Genomic DNA, 15963 nt, shown 5'->3' with positions numbered 1-15963 from the left:
TAGGCTTTGTTACCAGGAGATAGTTGGTGTAGCAAGAAATGTGGTTTGACTTCAAATTGATTAGCCCATTTTATAAATGTCATAGCAAGTTGTTTTGTGCAAGTTCTTTTGAAGAGAGCCCTGATGTTAGACACAGAGTAAAACATGCTCAGCCTGGATTCATAACAAATGCTTTGAGATGCTTTATTTAGAGAGAAAAGCCACTTGTGATTTCCTATCAGAATTTTGTTATTTATCATAAATCAGCAGTGGCTGTTCTCTCTTCTCTAAGGCCTGTGGTTGAGCTTAATAAATCTTGTGTTTGTCAGTGCGGGGATTCATGTTTTTAGAGTGTGTTCTTGCATACTTGATCAGACTAATCAGAGAGCCACGCAAGGCGCAGAGTGTGTCAGCATGGGTGCCAGACTTACTCAGCAATGCCTGCCTGTGTCAGAAAGACACTGTGCAGTGAGGTGCGAGGAAAAAAAAAAAAGAGGAATGCAAAGGTCAAAATGAGAGGAGCAGTGCTGGGTGCTGCTCTGAGGAAACACTGCACTAATGCTGTAAGGACTTTGCTGCAGAGAAAATGCTTTGTGTCACATCTGTGCACAGGGATAAGGGAGAAAATGAACAATGTGAGGAGGGAGAGGATAATGCAGGATAAAGCAGGTCTGTCTTTCCCCTGTGAGGATTTCCTTTCCCAGACAAAAAGAGGCACAAAAACTCCCACATCTTCTCCCAGAGTCCCGCAATTGTGAGCAGGTATTTTTGCTCCCTTGGCAAGAGATAATTACACTTTCTGCCATTTTAGAACTAAAAAAAAAATTGTTCCCTTTGGGGCTTTTGCTTAGGATGGCATTTTAGACCCATATTTTGCTGTTATCCTGGTCATTTCTGGCTGTCAGATATTGACCACTTGGAAATTATGGCATCATCTGCAGTTCAGAACTGTGTGAGAAAGGCAGGTGTGGTCCTCACACCTATTGGATTGGAAATTCATGTTATATTTATGTTTTGAACAGCATCTCCACAATGACCCCACTTGGCAGTAAAAGGAGCCCAGATACTGCCACAGAAAACTCTGCTGAAGAAGAGATCTCTGTTTGCCCAGGTAAGAGGCACTTGAGACTGTTATGAGTTTTGTGCTGAAAGTTACACGCTTAGGAAATTCGGAGAAAAGAGAATTTTCAAGTTATTTGAACAAAACGAGATTTCTTTCCCACCTCAATTTTTCAAGGCTAAAATTATTCAGGTAATTTAGTTTGATCCCCTAGTTTTGGACCCATTCCTTCTAAGACAGTTCTGTGACAGAAATTGCTGGAGACTTGCTGAAGAGACACCTGGATGTGCATTGGGCATGGAGGGATCTCTCAAAACAAGGTGTCTCTGCAATGCAATTAATTTTTTAGATTTTTCAGTGTCAAGATAATGTGCAAAGCATGAGAGCTGAAATAATTTTTGTCTTACATTAATTAAACATGTTTGGGACTAGGAGTTTTTCTTCTTTGGTCTCTCCTGCCATGTTTGAGATTTTCTGGTCAAGAGTTTTAAGTGAGGAAAATAATGAAGAGGCTGCTCCTATTCACAAGCAGCTGTAGCAGGATAGGTCATGGTGGTGCTTGGAGGCATATTTTGTTGCTGACAAAGATGTGGAGGTCTAAAGAAGGTGTGACTGTGAGACAGACCATGGAATGGGAGCTCTGCTTGTCTCAATGTGAGAGCAGCTCTATTCTTGCTTTGTCTCCATCCCAGCGAGTGCCCCGCGCACTTTCCCTGCATCTAATCTCACTCCCCTTGAAGCTTCAAAGCTGCAGTGCCTTTATCCTCACACTACCATGCTGTGACTTCAACCCCTCATCTGGCTGTGTTGTTGCACTTTGTCTGATAACATTTGTGGCAAGTCTAAATAATGTTTTGAAACTGTGAAAACTCTTAAAAAGCGTTAAGGATTAAGCTACATCAACAAATGAGGAGATAGTTGGGGGCTGCAAACCTGTGCTGACATGGAGGTGTTTTTCTGCAGAGACACAGCCAAGCCCACTGGAAGCTGTTGAGGAGAAGAGAGAAGAGCTCTGTTCAGACAGCAGAGATGCACCTATGCAGGTAAAAGAACTTTTGAAGAGTCCTGTTTCCAATCCTGCCTTTTAGACCTTGGTTCAGCTGAGCTGTGCTGGCATTTCCCTTTGGGTAGCTGGAAGCTTGGACTTGTGCTGTTTGGATCCTCACAAACGCTTCCCTCTTTGCTTTTCTCTACTGCTTCATATCTCCAGTCCCTTTTGGCTGCAGACTGCATGCAGCTGCTTCTGAAGCCTTTCAGTCCTATAGCTGGAGAGCTGTTATCAGTTCCAGCCCATTCTTTTATATCCCAGTGCTGCTGAGCGGGAGGATGCCATCAGCGTGGGTGGCAGTGCTGTTGCTTGCCCATGCTCAGGGGTACAATCTGTGATGCTCAGCGATGCAGAGGGACCCCAGGAGCTCTGAGGGGAGTCCAAATAAACCTCAGTCACTTGTGCTGTCACCTGCTTTTCCCTGTTACAGTGCTCTGAGCTCCAGTTTGCTCTCCACAGACCATATCCAAGAGGCTAAGAGGAGGGCTTCATCCTGAGATCAGACTGGTATAAAGATGTGCTTGAAATGTTGAGGGCTGGTGGTGGTTTTCAGGTCAAGAAGAGCATCCTGAGTCTGGGAATCTTGAGTTTTGTGCAGTAACAGTTAATAGCAATAGTAAGTCAGTGGCAGGGCCATCCTCTTACCTCTTGCTGCAGATGTGCACTGTGTGCAGCCCCTTTCCCCATGTTGTCACACCTGCACAGCAATTGCTTTGCAGCTGTCACTGCACCAACATCTGACTTCAGTTCCTGCTTCTGATAAAAATCCCTTTGTCTATTAATTTAGAAAGCGATATCAAAGGGGTTGCCAAGTACTCCTCTGGTGCAGGGTACATGAATACAGAATCGTACAGCTCTTGACAAGAGGATTCATTTGTGGAAAGCTCATACTGGGAGTTTGCAGCTTGTACAGCACGTCTGCAGTTCCAATGTCTCATTCTCACAGGCCTCTTAATAAACCATCTTCTGCTCTCGTGTGCCTTTCATTCTGCAGGTATCTCCAAGCACTCAGTCAATTAGGGACTGCAGCAAGGACAGAGGTGGTCCTGGGCTGGCCACCAAAGCACATTCCTGTCCCATTTGGCTGTGGGCAGGACACTACCCTGTCCTCTTGTGCTTTGCAGAGGTTGCCCTGCATCTCACACCTCTTGCCTGGGTGGCACAAGGTGGTGGGGAGCTGGTTCCTAGGGATTGTTTGACAACATTATGGTTGGCAGCAGGTCCCAGACCAGAGCCTGCATCCCTCCAGGAAAACAACAGAAACAGCTACCATGGCATCAGTGGTTTGCAGGAGCCAAGCAGAGACCATTGGGACTGACTTCTTCCTAGCAGATGCTGAGCCAGGACACAGGAGTCTTGTTGTTGAGCTCAGCCTCTAGCATTGCTCTTGGCTGGCTGTTGGCTGCAAGTACTATATCTTGTAGGCAATTTCCTCTGCTAAAAAGCAGAGGCAACTGTCTCTGGCTCTGACAGGGGTGATTGGTTCTGCAGTTGAGGTTTTCCAGACTGCTACAGCAAGGTTTTGTACAAGCAGTCTTTTGTTACAGAATGTTGCATTTCCATTTAAAATTAGTAATTTACCGCTGAATGTAGGCGGGCAGGGTGTGCAGAATTGGTGATCTCCTAAGATTGCTTTAAAAAAGGCAGCTAGAAGGAGCAGTGCCTGCTGCTTTTCCCATCATATTTTTTATGTGTGTTGTCTGTGTAGTGCAGGTTTGATCTGATCATTCATATTTGACACATCTTGTTTTTTATGGCTCTTCAGTGTGACGCCCCACAGTGAGGACTTCACAAGATGTAATGACACTGAGATGTGAGAGAGGGGTACGAGTGTTAATGCTGTAAAGTGATGTACTTCAGCAGCCTGTGTTTGGCTGGAAGAACTCTTATGGCAACTCCTGCAGAAATTCAGGGCAGAGAACCTCCCTGGGAATGAGAGATGTACCTGGGGCTTGCTGTTGTAGCCTTTCAGCTGGTGTCAGGGAGAAATGCGTTTTGAGAGTCAGAATCTCAGTCTGAGGCCCAGTCCTGCAATTTTTGTCATAGCTCCTCTGAGTCAAGAAAGCACCCTCCTTCCCTTTAGGACATAAAAATCAGGATCAGATCCTCATTTGGGAAAGGAAGTAATAAACTGAGTAATATAGCAGAGCGCTCCAGTGGCACGGAGCATCTTGGCTGACCCCAATTACTGCTTCCCTGAAATGATACTGTTGGAGGGAAGCAGACAGCAGTTTTGCTGCACACTGTCTACATGTCACTGCTTAGCTCTCAGAACAGAAACCTCTCCCATGTTATTTTTCTATAGGTTTCTCTGCATGGTTAATATTTAAATAGCTTTCCTTAATCATTGTGGGGAGGGGAAAGTTATTTTCTTAAATGTGGAAAAATCTTATAGCAAACCTGACTGGGCAGAGATGCAGTTATGAGTGAGATGGCTGCAGTCTGCTGCATTTGGGAATGTCAGTGGCATAGGGAGCAGGCTGGCTTGGTAGTGGAGCACCTCTGCAGCTGTGTGATAAATGCAAAAAGAGAGTGTCTGTAAGTGGTAATGGCACCCTGAGAACGTACACAAGCTGTGACATTCTGCCCTGCTGAAAAGCCTCTGCTAGTAATTTCGTGTGACACAGATTTTTAATGGTATTGCCTCTCTCCTTGATCCGTGTCCCCTCTCATGAGTGCTCCAGCCACCTCCCCTGTAAAGGAGGAGCTTCCAGTGATCTCTCCAGGCTTCCTAACACCACAGCAGCCTCCTTTCATCCTGGGGGAAGCTGTGTTTCCAGACAATGCTGCCTGTGTGGCATGGATCATGTCCAGAAACTGATGAGCACAAGTCAGGTGTTGAACTCTTGCTTTGCCCCATGAATTTTCCATCAGTTTCGCTTCTGAGATTTCCTGATTAATGGAAGCTTTGCCATTTTTCCACTGTAGTGCAGGTGATGTTTGCCTTAAACGGTGTGCATGGAGTGCAGGGAGTTTCACCATGATTCAGAAGGACATGTTGCCTTTGCAAGAAGAATTAGTTATTAGTGCAGCACAGTTTATTCAGCCAGTGATGTTATTTCTGAGCACTATGTGATGAAGGAAGAGCAAAACTTTCCAAGAAAATCTGAGTCTGTGTGAGAGTGAGTAGCTACCAGACAGCATGAAACTCTGCACTTAAGCAAAGGAAGAGAAACAGCCCTATCTAGCTAATTTTTCTTCTTCTTCCTTAGGTTGGTGGGGATGAAGATGCTGGCAGGACTGTGTCTGAGTGCAGCCCTGCAGCTGCTGGCCGTGTGTCGTGCCCGCTGTGTGACCACGGCTTCCCAGCTGACGAGATCGAGGTGCACGCCATGTACTGCAACGGTGCCGCGGGACCGGAGCCTGGCGAGGATGCTCCAGGTCTGCCAAGTGCTGCTTCCACGTGTTTGCTCCTCGTGCTCACCCCCCTTCCCTCTTGGTACTTGGCAGGCAGGTGCTGCAGTCTTGTCTCTCTTAGGATATTTGGCTTATGGAGAGTTTTGTTCACTCTGCTTTATTCAATCTCCACGCTGCCCAGGAGAGTGTTGTTGGAGGTTCTGGTATTTCCAGCATCTTCTGCACAGAGACATCATTTCTGATTGACTTCACACAATAATTCACCCCATTATCAGCTCCTGAATATTACCCCAGGATCTGGTCCTGGATGCTTCAAGCAGTACTTGTAAGACGTGTCTATTGTGTGCTCTGTTGAGAACCTGCAAAGAATGTGGCAGTGGTAGAAAATGGAAGCCTTGAGCTATGTGGGCAATCATCCTTCAGGGCTCTTGAGAGGGGAGAATGTTCTGTACTACTCCAAGAATGGCCTGTGCTCTGCATGAAGTCTGACATTTGTATGTGCAAAAATGGCCCGTTCGGGTGGCAGAGACTGTAGAAAAGTTTCCCTCTTGTTTTACTAAAATTGCAAAATGATAACTATTGGTCTGGGAGTGTAGATTTTTCTCCTTCATGTGAAGAGTGAGGCATAGAAGCACAGTCAGAATGCCCATATTAATCCTCTTTATATTCTTTTTCATATCAGTTTTCCATAGCCAACCTTTGTAGAGCTTAAGTGAACAAATACACGGGTTGGTTATCAACATATTCAGTAAGTTATGTTTTAGCTGCTGCCTGAAATGTAAAATCTGTGTTAGCACAATGTCAGGTAATATCAAAGTAGTAGCTTGTAATAAGATTAACTTTTCAGGCTGTGAATATATAATTTTCAGTTACATACTGGGTTGTTAAATGCAGCCTAAATCTATGATGTTTAAGCAATTTGAGCAAATCAGAGCTAGTACAAGAGCTGTAACTTCTGCATTCCTCTAGCAGGAGGAAGTTTCACCATGTAATCTTAATGCAGAGTTGATGTAGTTTTAAAGTAAAGAGTTCCTGCTATACTAAATCTTTGGGGATGTGACATGGGTCCTGTCAAGATAACAGGACCAGAGCAGAGGCTGATACTGGCTGGTGCTTAATTTTGGTGGAAGGTTCTCTCTGCAGGCACAACCCAGCTACTGATGCAAAGCATTTGGCTCAGGCAAATCACAAATTATCATAGTTCCTCTCCCATCTTCAAGACTGATAAAGGTCTTATTTGTGTTACAAAATGGAGTAGAATTTTTAGTGTGCCTTTTAGCAGGAATGTCTTTGGCCTTGTAGTATTCCAGTCCCTGGTGTGGCTGGACTGTGAGTGTATCCATTGATCCTGGGGAATCCTGACTGTGATCAGGAAAAGGCTTTGAATTCTTTGGCAGTGCAAAGGTATTTGTTCTTTTCTTTGGTGTTGGCTTTCAGCAGGACAGAGTTCAAGGCTGGCCTCTTCATTCTGCTTCCAGGCTGGTCTCCTTGGGGATGTTTGTAAGGGTAGTTATTTTGGAATTGCTACTCTGCTATTCTGGCTTGTTCAGAACAATCCCCCTGTAAGAAAACCAGCCTGGAATAAAAGGGATTTTGCTCTGCAGTAATGGCTGTAAGCAGAGCAATGGGTCTGGGACAAAATCACAGTAATTTGAGTTTTCTATTGCCAGTTATTCTAGTATTTTCCCTGTAGAGACCAGGCTCTATTAGCCATAACAGTCTAAGACACCTGTGTTGTTTGCACCCAGACTCTGCAGTATCATGGGCTTCCTGGGCTTGGGGAGAATCCTGCCTGCCTGTGGGGCTCTGGCTCGTAGGGCACTCGGGCCAGTTTCCAACAGCTGTTGGAAGGCAGCTGTCACCCAGAGGGCTCTCAGCTGCTGGTCTGATCTGTGGGATTTGGGTTGAATAGGCAGAGATGATGTTCAGCTCTGAGCAGAGGCCAGACAGTAGCCTGGCACAGCTGTGCAGGTACAAAAGAACTCTGTTTCCAGGGCTGTTACCTTGGCATCCACTACTAGCACAACATCCACATGTAAAGCTAATACATGGGGAGAAAAAAGATGTGAGAGAACTGTCTTCTGAAGCAAATGCCAGCTCCTGTGTGGGTCCAGAAGCTGTTCTCTACTGCTGCAGCACTGTGGGCTCTTGGCTGGCTGCTGGAGCACAGCAAGAGCCTTGTGTGAGAGTCATGCCCTCTAAGCCATGCCCTGATCTGTTAAGAAAAGATGGCTTCAGTTTTCCTTTGGTGCACTGGGTCAGAGGTTCCTTGTCTGTCTCCACATTTATTAATTGGACTTACTCCTGATGTCTCTAGAATTGCAGTCCTGCAAACTATGGCTGTCGGTGGTTTTAATTTTAATGCTACAAAAGGATGGGTTCTTGCTGGTTTTACTTCTCTTCTTCCTTCTTCTAATCATGCACCAAAGTCTCTCAGTCTTAGGTCTCAGGAGGCCAGCTCAGTCTGGCTGATATCTAAGGGCAAGTTTTCAAATGAGCAGCTGGGCAAGATGAGCTACAGTCACTTCCCCTACGTACATGGTCACCCTGGCTGGATGCCCAGACCACCACATACCTGGGCAGCATGAAAATCTTATAATGAATTTTCACTTTCCTGTGATCTGAGTAAATAAAAAAGAAGAGCCTGATGTTGTGTTAGCTGTACCAGGCTGGGGAGGGCTAGGTCCTGGGTTTCCAGCTCAGCGGCTGCTGTTAATTCCAAGTGAACGAGTGGAGCTGTGGAATTTCTGTGCCAGCTCCCTCTTTCTTCATGCACTCAACTGAAGGGGCTCACTTGTGTGAGAGGGCTCTGCTGGAGTCACCACATCCAAAACCCACTGCTGCTGCCAGCACAGGGATCTGCTGGTCTCAGTCTGCGAGCGAGTCTTGGCTGCAGCTGAGTACAGCAAATACTCTGGGGCTTTGTGACATACTCAATGCCTCTCACCCTCCATCTACATGCATCCGACATTCTCAGTTCCCAAGCGAGCCCAGGAAAATGAGGGTTTGGTATATCCCTTCCTCCCAAAGGCTCAAATGCAGTCTTGATGCAGCTGTCAGTCTTCAGCAGCGGCACTGGTGCTGTTAAAAAGCTCTTGACATCAGTAGGAGTGGCACTGATACAGCAGAAAGAGTAATGAAATGGGTGCAGAGGAAAACTGCATGGCTTCTGAGAAGGGACAAGATGCCATGAGCCACTAATAGATCCTGCAGGGAAGTGGCACAGCTGGCAGTGAGCACAGGGAGCTGGTGGATTGGACTGCAGGTGGGCTGAGCAGGGAGGTGAAGAGTACAGTGGCTCTGACCTCACAGCTCCACATGCCAGCCAGACCTGGCAGCCCCAGGAGGTGCCTGGGCTGAGTGTGCTGATAGCAAAGCCATACTGGACAAGGTTTGCTGCTCTTCCCCAGGGTGAACACTGGAGCCAAACAGGCCAAGAATGACTTGTCAACCAGAAGAAATGCCGAGCGAGGGAAAAGGTTGTTCTCGGGCCACGGAGTATGTCTGACCCAGCAAAGAGCATTGCATTTGGGAGAATTACAAGGCTTCTGTCACACAAGCAGGTCAACACTGCTCTGTGGTGGGGATTTTCACTGTGGCAAGTTTTTCCTGTGTTCTGAACCCTCTTCTTGGAGGCAACCAGCATGCTTTGGCAGGGGTTGTGCCTCACCAGCTGGCCCTGCTCTCTCTCCTCTGCTGCTTCTTCCAGCAACACAGCTGAGGGTCTCCTCCTGGGCAGCTGTAGAGCTAGTCCCAGACATCTCTAATGGGCCCATTATGCCAGATGTGTTCACTGCTTTTGGAAGAAAATAGAACTTATTAACACCTGAGCTGGTGCTCAAGGCTCGTTAAAGAATATTAACGAGCGCACACTGATTTGGAGAGCAGTTCTCACCACACTGTCAAACGCACGTGTTGGTTGGGTTCTTGGGAGGCTGGATGGCCTGGGGGGTGGCCATTGTTACCAGTCTTCCTAGTCAGGCTGCCACTTCATATCTGGGCCAGGCTATGTTAAAGAGAAACGTTTGCTTTAGTTCCTGTGAGCGATGAGCTGTTGGTATCAGTCATCGCCTACGAGACAATACCCACATCTTAGGAAACGCTTGAGCTTGTTTCTTCAGCATGGTTGTCTCCCATCAGCCCCAACAGCTCCTGAGCACTTCACAGTACATTGCTGGTTATAGCTGCAGATCAGTGATTGGTGCTAAAGGAAAGGCTGTGTTGCATTGTGGATACATATTGAGGTTGCCCAACACTCTGGAAATGGGGTTTTGCTAAAACTCGGAAGAATTCCCTTTGTTCCGCACAAAATTTTGTGCTTTGCTTTCTTTATCACAGATGATGTGCTAACAGTAACAGGTTTGTTGTGCCTATACCTTGGAGTCAGACTTTTCTCCTCATGAGTATGGGAAGCAGCATCACCAAGCTGTAAAACAGCTCCCTGCATTGTCCCCTTAGCCAGCATGCCTGAGAACACTTACTGAGACATCTGTTTTGGAGCTGGAGTCTTAAATGTCCCTGGTGAAGCAAGCTAAGCTATCCGAAATGTTCCCTGAGGATCTTTGCTGGTGGTATGTCAACAGGAATACACTGAGAGGAATTCAACTGAAAGGGACAACAATGTGCTCCCTGCAGATGCCTGCAGAGCCAGTTGGGAAAGGCTGCTTGGGCTTGCTGGGGGAACAGAAATGGTTGGACCCGTCACCAGCTGCTCAGCTGAGATCTCACTGGCTACCCACATGTTGGAGCTTCTGGAGAGCAGCACTGCTCCTGCTAGAGATCTTCATCCAGGGGACGCCTAGGGCTGTCTGTGGACAATAGCACTGATCACCATGGTTCACGTGGGCAATGGGAAAGTGATGAGTGTGGGCTAATTATTGTAACCTTCCCTTTCCAGTGTGAGCTGTGTCCCTTCCCAGCCAGGCTCTCTATCAAAGGTCTGGTGCCTCTGCACAGCCCTTGCCTCAGCTCTTCATTTCCCTGAGCCTGCAGCTGGCACTGTCCCTCCCTGCAGCAGGCATGGGAGCCTGGTTTGGCAGGGAGCAGTGCTGTGCTGCCAGAGCAGCTGGATAATGCTGCTCTCAGGCTATCACACAGCTGTGCATCAGCTCTGAAATTCCTGTAAACTACACACTGTCAATCCAGCTGTTTCTGGCAAGTTAGGTGTGAAATGGTCAGCTGGCTCCCCAGTCTGGGAAAGGTAAAATTTTCAGTAACCCTGCAGGAAAAAAGGACAATTTTCCAGCAACCTCTTCTGCAGGAAAGAAGACCCTGCTTGTCCCAGTCCTCTGTTTCTTCACCTCTACCATCACTTCTGCTGCAGGTTTGGGTGGAAGTGATGGAAACTTGGTGCATTTGAGCGTGATGTAGGGGTGGTTTGGGGTGGATGATAGTAACCCTTTCTGTTAACCCTTTTTTGTTTTTCCTCCAGTGCTCACCCGACGTCAGAGAGAGGCAAGAAATAAAGCTGCCAGTGGTGGAAGCAGCCCACCATCCTTAGACATTGACAAGTAAGTAGGTATGCCTGCTCCTCCAAGATAGTTTCTGTGCTTCTGTTCTGGCTTGACTATGGATGTCTTCATTCCTGTACAAATGCTGGCCGTTGGCTTTATAACAGCATTTCCCTAAGAAATTGCTTTTCCTTAGTACCTCTTGTTGCAGTGCTGGCTATATTTAAACCAAAGCAAGAAGAATTTGCTGTTCTCAGATTGTTTATTTTTGCACTGATTTCCTTTCAGCCCAATCCATGATGGGTCAGGGGCGCATGGCTGCTGGGGGTGAGCTGTAGCTAAAATGGTGCTAACTCAGCCAGTTTCTGATGGGAGGTTTGAGCTTGGTAACCCCAGGAAAAGAAGAGGCCAGGACATGGAGGCTGTCAACATGGCACCTGTAGTGATATTCTTAATTAAATTAGACTTTCAGAATAGCAGTGTCTTTGTTTAATCTCTCTCCATGCAGCCCCTCCTCCTGCCACCCACACAAAGCATCATAAGAGAGGATCTGACAGTAAAATCCCTGCTATGGAAGCAATTTTGCTGTTACAAACAGTGGATGGCAACATCACTAATGGAATTAGGCTAATTATAGAGAGGACAGCTTCTGTTTAGACACATTATCTGGGTAATCAGCACTGACTGGAAAGAAAATACGGGAAAAAGTGCTGCAGAGTTTTGCTCGATGGGGGCTCTCCATATGCATTTTAGAGCCTGGGGTGTTTCACTCAGAGAGTACCACTATCAAATTGAACACAATGTTGCTGGGGCTGGTCCCTGAGGGCTTTGTCTCTTCTTGGAGATAGTCCATTCCTGAATGTAGCTTCCCTCCTGAAGAGCCAGAGTCCTCTTCTGCAGGATTCAGTCCCTGCTGAGAGCTGGTGTGGAAGTGAATGCAGCTGTGAAGATCTATGCCTGACCTTCATCTCCTTTCACCCAGAATAATCTTATTCCCAAGAACACTCAGTTGTCCTGTGTGAGCCTGAGCGTCTTCCACCCAAACGAGGGGGTTTGAGAAATAGGCTGAGCCAACCCCCCAGCAGGAGCATGTGCTCTGCAATTCCTCTCCCTGCATGGCATGATGTAAAATGGAGACAGTGCAGAGAAAGGCTTGATTTACTAGTCAGACAAGTTCATCCAGCCCTGGTAAAATGTCTCTCTGATTTAACACACTTGGTTTGCTTTTCAGGCAGAATTTAACTCCCCTTTGCAAAGCCCTTTCACTTCATTTCTGTAGATTTTGACAGGGTGCTTTATGTCTGGGGAGAAATCAGTGGTGTTTGAGATAGTTAGATGAGCAGATTTGATTACTGTCCCGCTGCTGCAGCAGCAGGATACAGAGAACAGGCAGGGAAAACTGATAATCACTCAGTCTTTGCGATTGGTGCCGGCCTGACCCCACTGAGCGAGACTGGATTTGGTGACACGTCTTCTCCATGGCATGGCCTGGAGGAGGAGAGTCACTGTTGGTGTCTGGAAGCCTGGTGCAGAGTGAATCCTAATGCAGTGCTCTGTCCTTTGCTGCCTGGCAGGTGTGAGAAGTGCTACCTCTGTAAGTCACTGGTGCCACTGCTGCAGTATCAGAGGCACGTGGACAGCTGCCTTCAGGCTGCTAGGCAAGCTCAGGGAACCAGGAGGCTGCGAAGAGCCAAGGTGAGGGGCGACCCTGCACACCATCCCCTGTGCTTTGTGCTGGGTGTGGGACTGGGTTGGCAGCAGGAACTGTTTCCCTGGTTGGCAGGGATGAGCTGACCTGATGTAGGATTGCCTGTCCCTGTGGGCTGCTGTGGACAGAGAACTCATTGCCCTCCTCCCCACGACGCTCTGTGAGAGCACGGACCAGTCCCAGGGGTGAGCTAATCCAGCAGAGCTGCCAGCAGCCTCTCCAGTGGGCAGGCAGCCAAGGCTGTCCTGCTGCCAGCCAGCACACCTCAGTCCTGCAGCCTCCCTTGGCTGAATGTCGATGGAGTGGAGGCCAGCATCAGGATGACAAACCTATCTGGATATCCACAAGCCCATTCCCATGGGGAAGGCTTTAAAGTTGGAGCAGGGGAAATTGCTCAGTGCTGGGAGGGAACAGCAGTGTCCCAGGAGAATTGTGGGGGAGTGAGTGAGTGTGCTGGAGGTGTGCTGGGTGTGGGGAACGTGCCTTGCTAGAGGAGGTGGGAGGCAGGAGCGTGGGTGGCAGCTGGCTCACAGTCACTCTCCAGGTGTTAGCCCCCACCGTGCTTTTTCCTGCTCGTGGCAGTCCCAGGGGAGCACAGAGAGGGTCCTTCCAGGCCTTCCTGCTGGCTCCTGCAGGCAAAAACCTAGTGCTGCAGCTTTGCCTGCGCTCAGAAATGTGATTCATGGCATGAAGATGCAACATGATGTCTTAGTTTTGTATAATCCCTTAAATCCATCACAGACCTCAGCCCTTTGGGGATTCAGATGCAAATGATGAGATTTCTGGTTGATGATTTTGGCTGGGATACAGCCAAGCACTGTGTGGTTCAGAGTACTGCAGGGCATGGCTGCTCCTGCATGTGACCAGCTCTGTGGGGCTGTTTGACTCTGTCCCTGTGCCCCACAGCTGGCTGGTGTGTGGGTCCTGCAAGCAGGCATAGGCACAGGGGGAAAGATGCTGAAGTCGAGGGCTCTTTGGGAGGGCTCAGCAAGGCTCTGTTACTTCTGGCCCTGCCTTTTGCTGGGGTGGCAGCTCACTGGGGAAGCCTGGGCATGGGCTGGGCCATTGCAAAGGTTCCTAGTGGCACAGTTGGGCTTGCAGTTTCCTGCAACAGCCCATTTTGGGGTGACTTGCAGCTCCAACACCAAAGCCAGGATGTGAATGCATTCCAGAGCAGTTCTGGGGGCAGGGAGCGGCCAGGAGAGGGAACTTTGCTGAGCCAGGAAGGCTCAAAGCAGCCAGGCCAAGTGGTCTTCCCCTAGCATGTGTGACCAGCATGGCTGCATCTTCCCAAGGGCAGAGACAGGGCACAAGGTGTGTTGCTGGTCTGGCTGTGCCCTGAAGGCCCTTCCCTCCTGCACTAATACCCTTGGACAGAGTGGGACAAGTCTACCCTTGGACATGGATTGCTGGGGGATATGTTCCAGCTGTGTCACAGACCCTGATGTCCCCATTTATCACAGCCCTGTGCTTGCTGGCTGGGCTTGGGGGTAATATCCTGTACCCTGGCCTCCCTCTTTACCAGGTTCTGCTTGATTAGCTGCTCTCTGCTGCCTCTGCTTGAGCACTAGTTGGGCTGGGCACAGAGCAGTGCCCTTCCCGTGGCTGGCTGGAAGCCCTGGATTAGCAGCAGTCCCTCTTGTGCCCAGCCTGACCCTGAGGGCTGGGGGAACAAGTGCCCACAAGGCCATCCTGGTTAAGGGGTTCCCTCATGGCAGCTCTGTGATGGTGGTTCTCTTCTTGCAGGACACCGGAAAGCAGGAGAGAGGACTCCTCAGGATGCTGGAGCTCTCGGAGAGCAAGTCTGAAGGTGCAAAATTTTCTATGCCAGCCTAGCTGGGTCAGGGCTGCTCTTTCCCAGCTCTCCCATTTTCGTCCCGGCTTGGCCTGGGCTGTTCTGGGAGACCAAATTCCTCTTGGAAGGGTCTTTTCTTTCTGAGCCAAGCAGGAGGCCGTGGGCTTAGCTGGCTGTCAACATTCCCCAGCTGGCTGCACACATTCCTGCCAGTACACACTGAATGTTTGCCCGCTGGACCCACACCAGAGCCCAGAGCCCTTGCAGGAATAGGAGTGTACTCTGAACCATTGCACCAAGACATGTTCAGCTTCCTGGGGGAAGTGGGAAGCTTCTGCTGTCCCTGTCTGTGCACCAGTGCTTCCCTCCATGGATCCAAGGACAGGAGGAGAAGAGGGGGAAAAGGTGCTCTTGGCTCACACAGGAGGGCTGACGTGTGCTCTTGTTGCAGGTGCTGACGCGGGGACTCCCCTCACTGGATTAGGAGACCAACAGTCCTCTCCCACACTCTCAGCTGCTGATGGAGAGCCGTCGGCAGACAGCCCCATCTCCCTTCAGACCCTTCCTTTCCATGTCTCCCCTGCAAAACCCAGCATCTCCTTGGAAGCCATGGATGGTGTGGTGGACTCGGAGCCACGCATGGCTCTCCGTGCGGGCAGCCAGAAACGGCCCAAAGGCTGCCGCCGGAGAAGGCACAAGTTCTGAGGCTGGCAGTGCTGCAGGGACCCCCAGCAGCTCCCTGTGCCCCAGCAAGGGTCTTCTTGGCGCTGTATCCCTGCTTCACCTGCAGCCTTTGTCTCCTGCGCCCCTTTTATATGTTTTATAAGACCTGTGTGGGGAGCGCTGGGTGGAGAAGCGGCTGTGTGTTTTATAGGTGCCTGTGCAGCTTTGCTCTCTGTTACAGAAATGGAAATATATTTATGTATGTTTTTATGAAACTGCAGCACCACGGCAGAGCTCTGCTGGATTTCTCTGGGGAATGGGAGGGCGCTGGAGGGAGGAGAGGAGGAGCAGCAGACGGTGGGTCCCAAATCACATTCCCCAGGTCTCTCCTGGAGCTGGGGTTGATGGGGGGGCTCAGCCAAGGGTCTGCAGTGTCCTGTGCTCTATGCAGCAGCACAGTACTAACATTACTATCCAGGGAGTGGCAGAAGGCACCTTGGTGCCAGCTGACAGCCGCAGTCAGCGGATGCAAGGACCGGAGGAACCACGGCCGCGGTGTCCCCGTGTCCTTGGTGCTTTCCCTGTCTCGGGCGGCTCGGCTGTACACCCGCTCCCCGGGCCAGCACGGCTTTGCCTCCCTCGCACCGGGCCTCGGAGGGACCTGCTCCCCGAGAGCATCCTCACGGGGTACAGGGGAGGGCGACCAATTCCTAATTAATGGGGACGAGCTGGTGCGGAGCTCAATACACCCTTTAAGCAGCGCTGCCGCCCGGCCGGGAGCGGGGAGCGGGGAGCGGGGAGCGGGGAGCGGGGAGCGGGAGCGGGAGCGGCCCCTCCCGCGGGTGGGGCCCGGAGCGGCGCCGCCCATTGGCCGCGGCGGGGCCGGCTCGCGGCGGGGCGGCC

At 49.7% G+C, this 15963-nt stretch overlaps 1 protein-coding gene across 4 annotated transcripts in view; it reads left to right on the top strand.

Annotated features, from left to right (window-relative positions):
• UIMC1 (ubiquitin interaction motif containing 1) overlaps positions 1-15340 on the top strand; it is a 39695-nt gene extending 24355 nt beyond the window's left edge. For 3 of the 4 annotated variants that reach the window (XM_033073384.1, XM_033073385.1, XM_033073383.1), the window contains exons 7-13: positions 1002-1090; positions 2003-2082; positions 5300-5468; positions 10876-10954; positions 12469-12589; positions 14349-14412; positions 14849-15340. In XM_033073384.1, coding sequence (XP_032929275.1) covers positions 1002-1090; positions 2003-2082; positions 5300-5468; positions 10876-10954; positions 12469-12589; positions 14349-14412; positions 14849-15102 — 856 coding nt within the window. In that variant the 3' untranslated portion in view covers positions 15103-15340. The remainder of the gene's footprint in view (positions 1-1001; positions 1091-2002; positions 2083-5299; positions 5469-10875; positions 10955-12468; positions 12590-14348; positions 14413-14848) is intronic. The other variant, XM_033073386.1, reaches the window with a different exon arrangement.
• Positions 15341-15963: the final 623 nt, after the last annotated feature.

The sequence above is a fragment of the Catharus ustulatus genome, chromosome 15, assembly GCF_009819885.2.
Source record: "Catharus ustulatus isolate bCatUst1 chromosome 15, bCatUst1.pri.v2, whole genome shotgun sequence".
NCBI classification, from domain to species: domain Eukaryota; kingdom Metazoa; phylum Chordata; class Aves; order Passeriformes; family Turdidae; genus Catharus; species Catharus ustulatus.
Note: the sequence above shows the minus strand (reverse complement) of the source record. Positions and strands in the feature narration are given on the sequence as shown.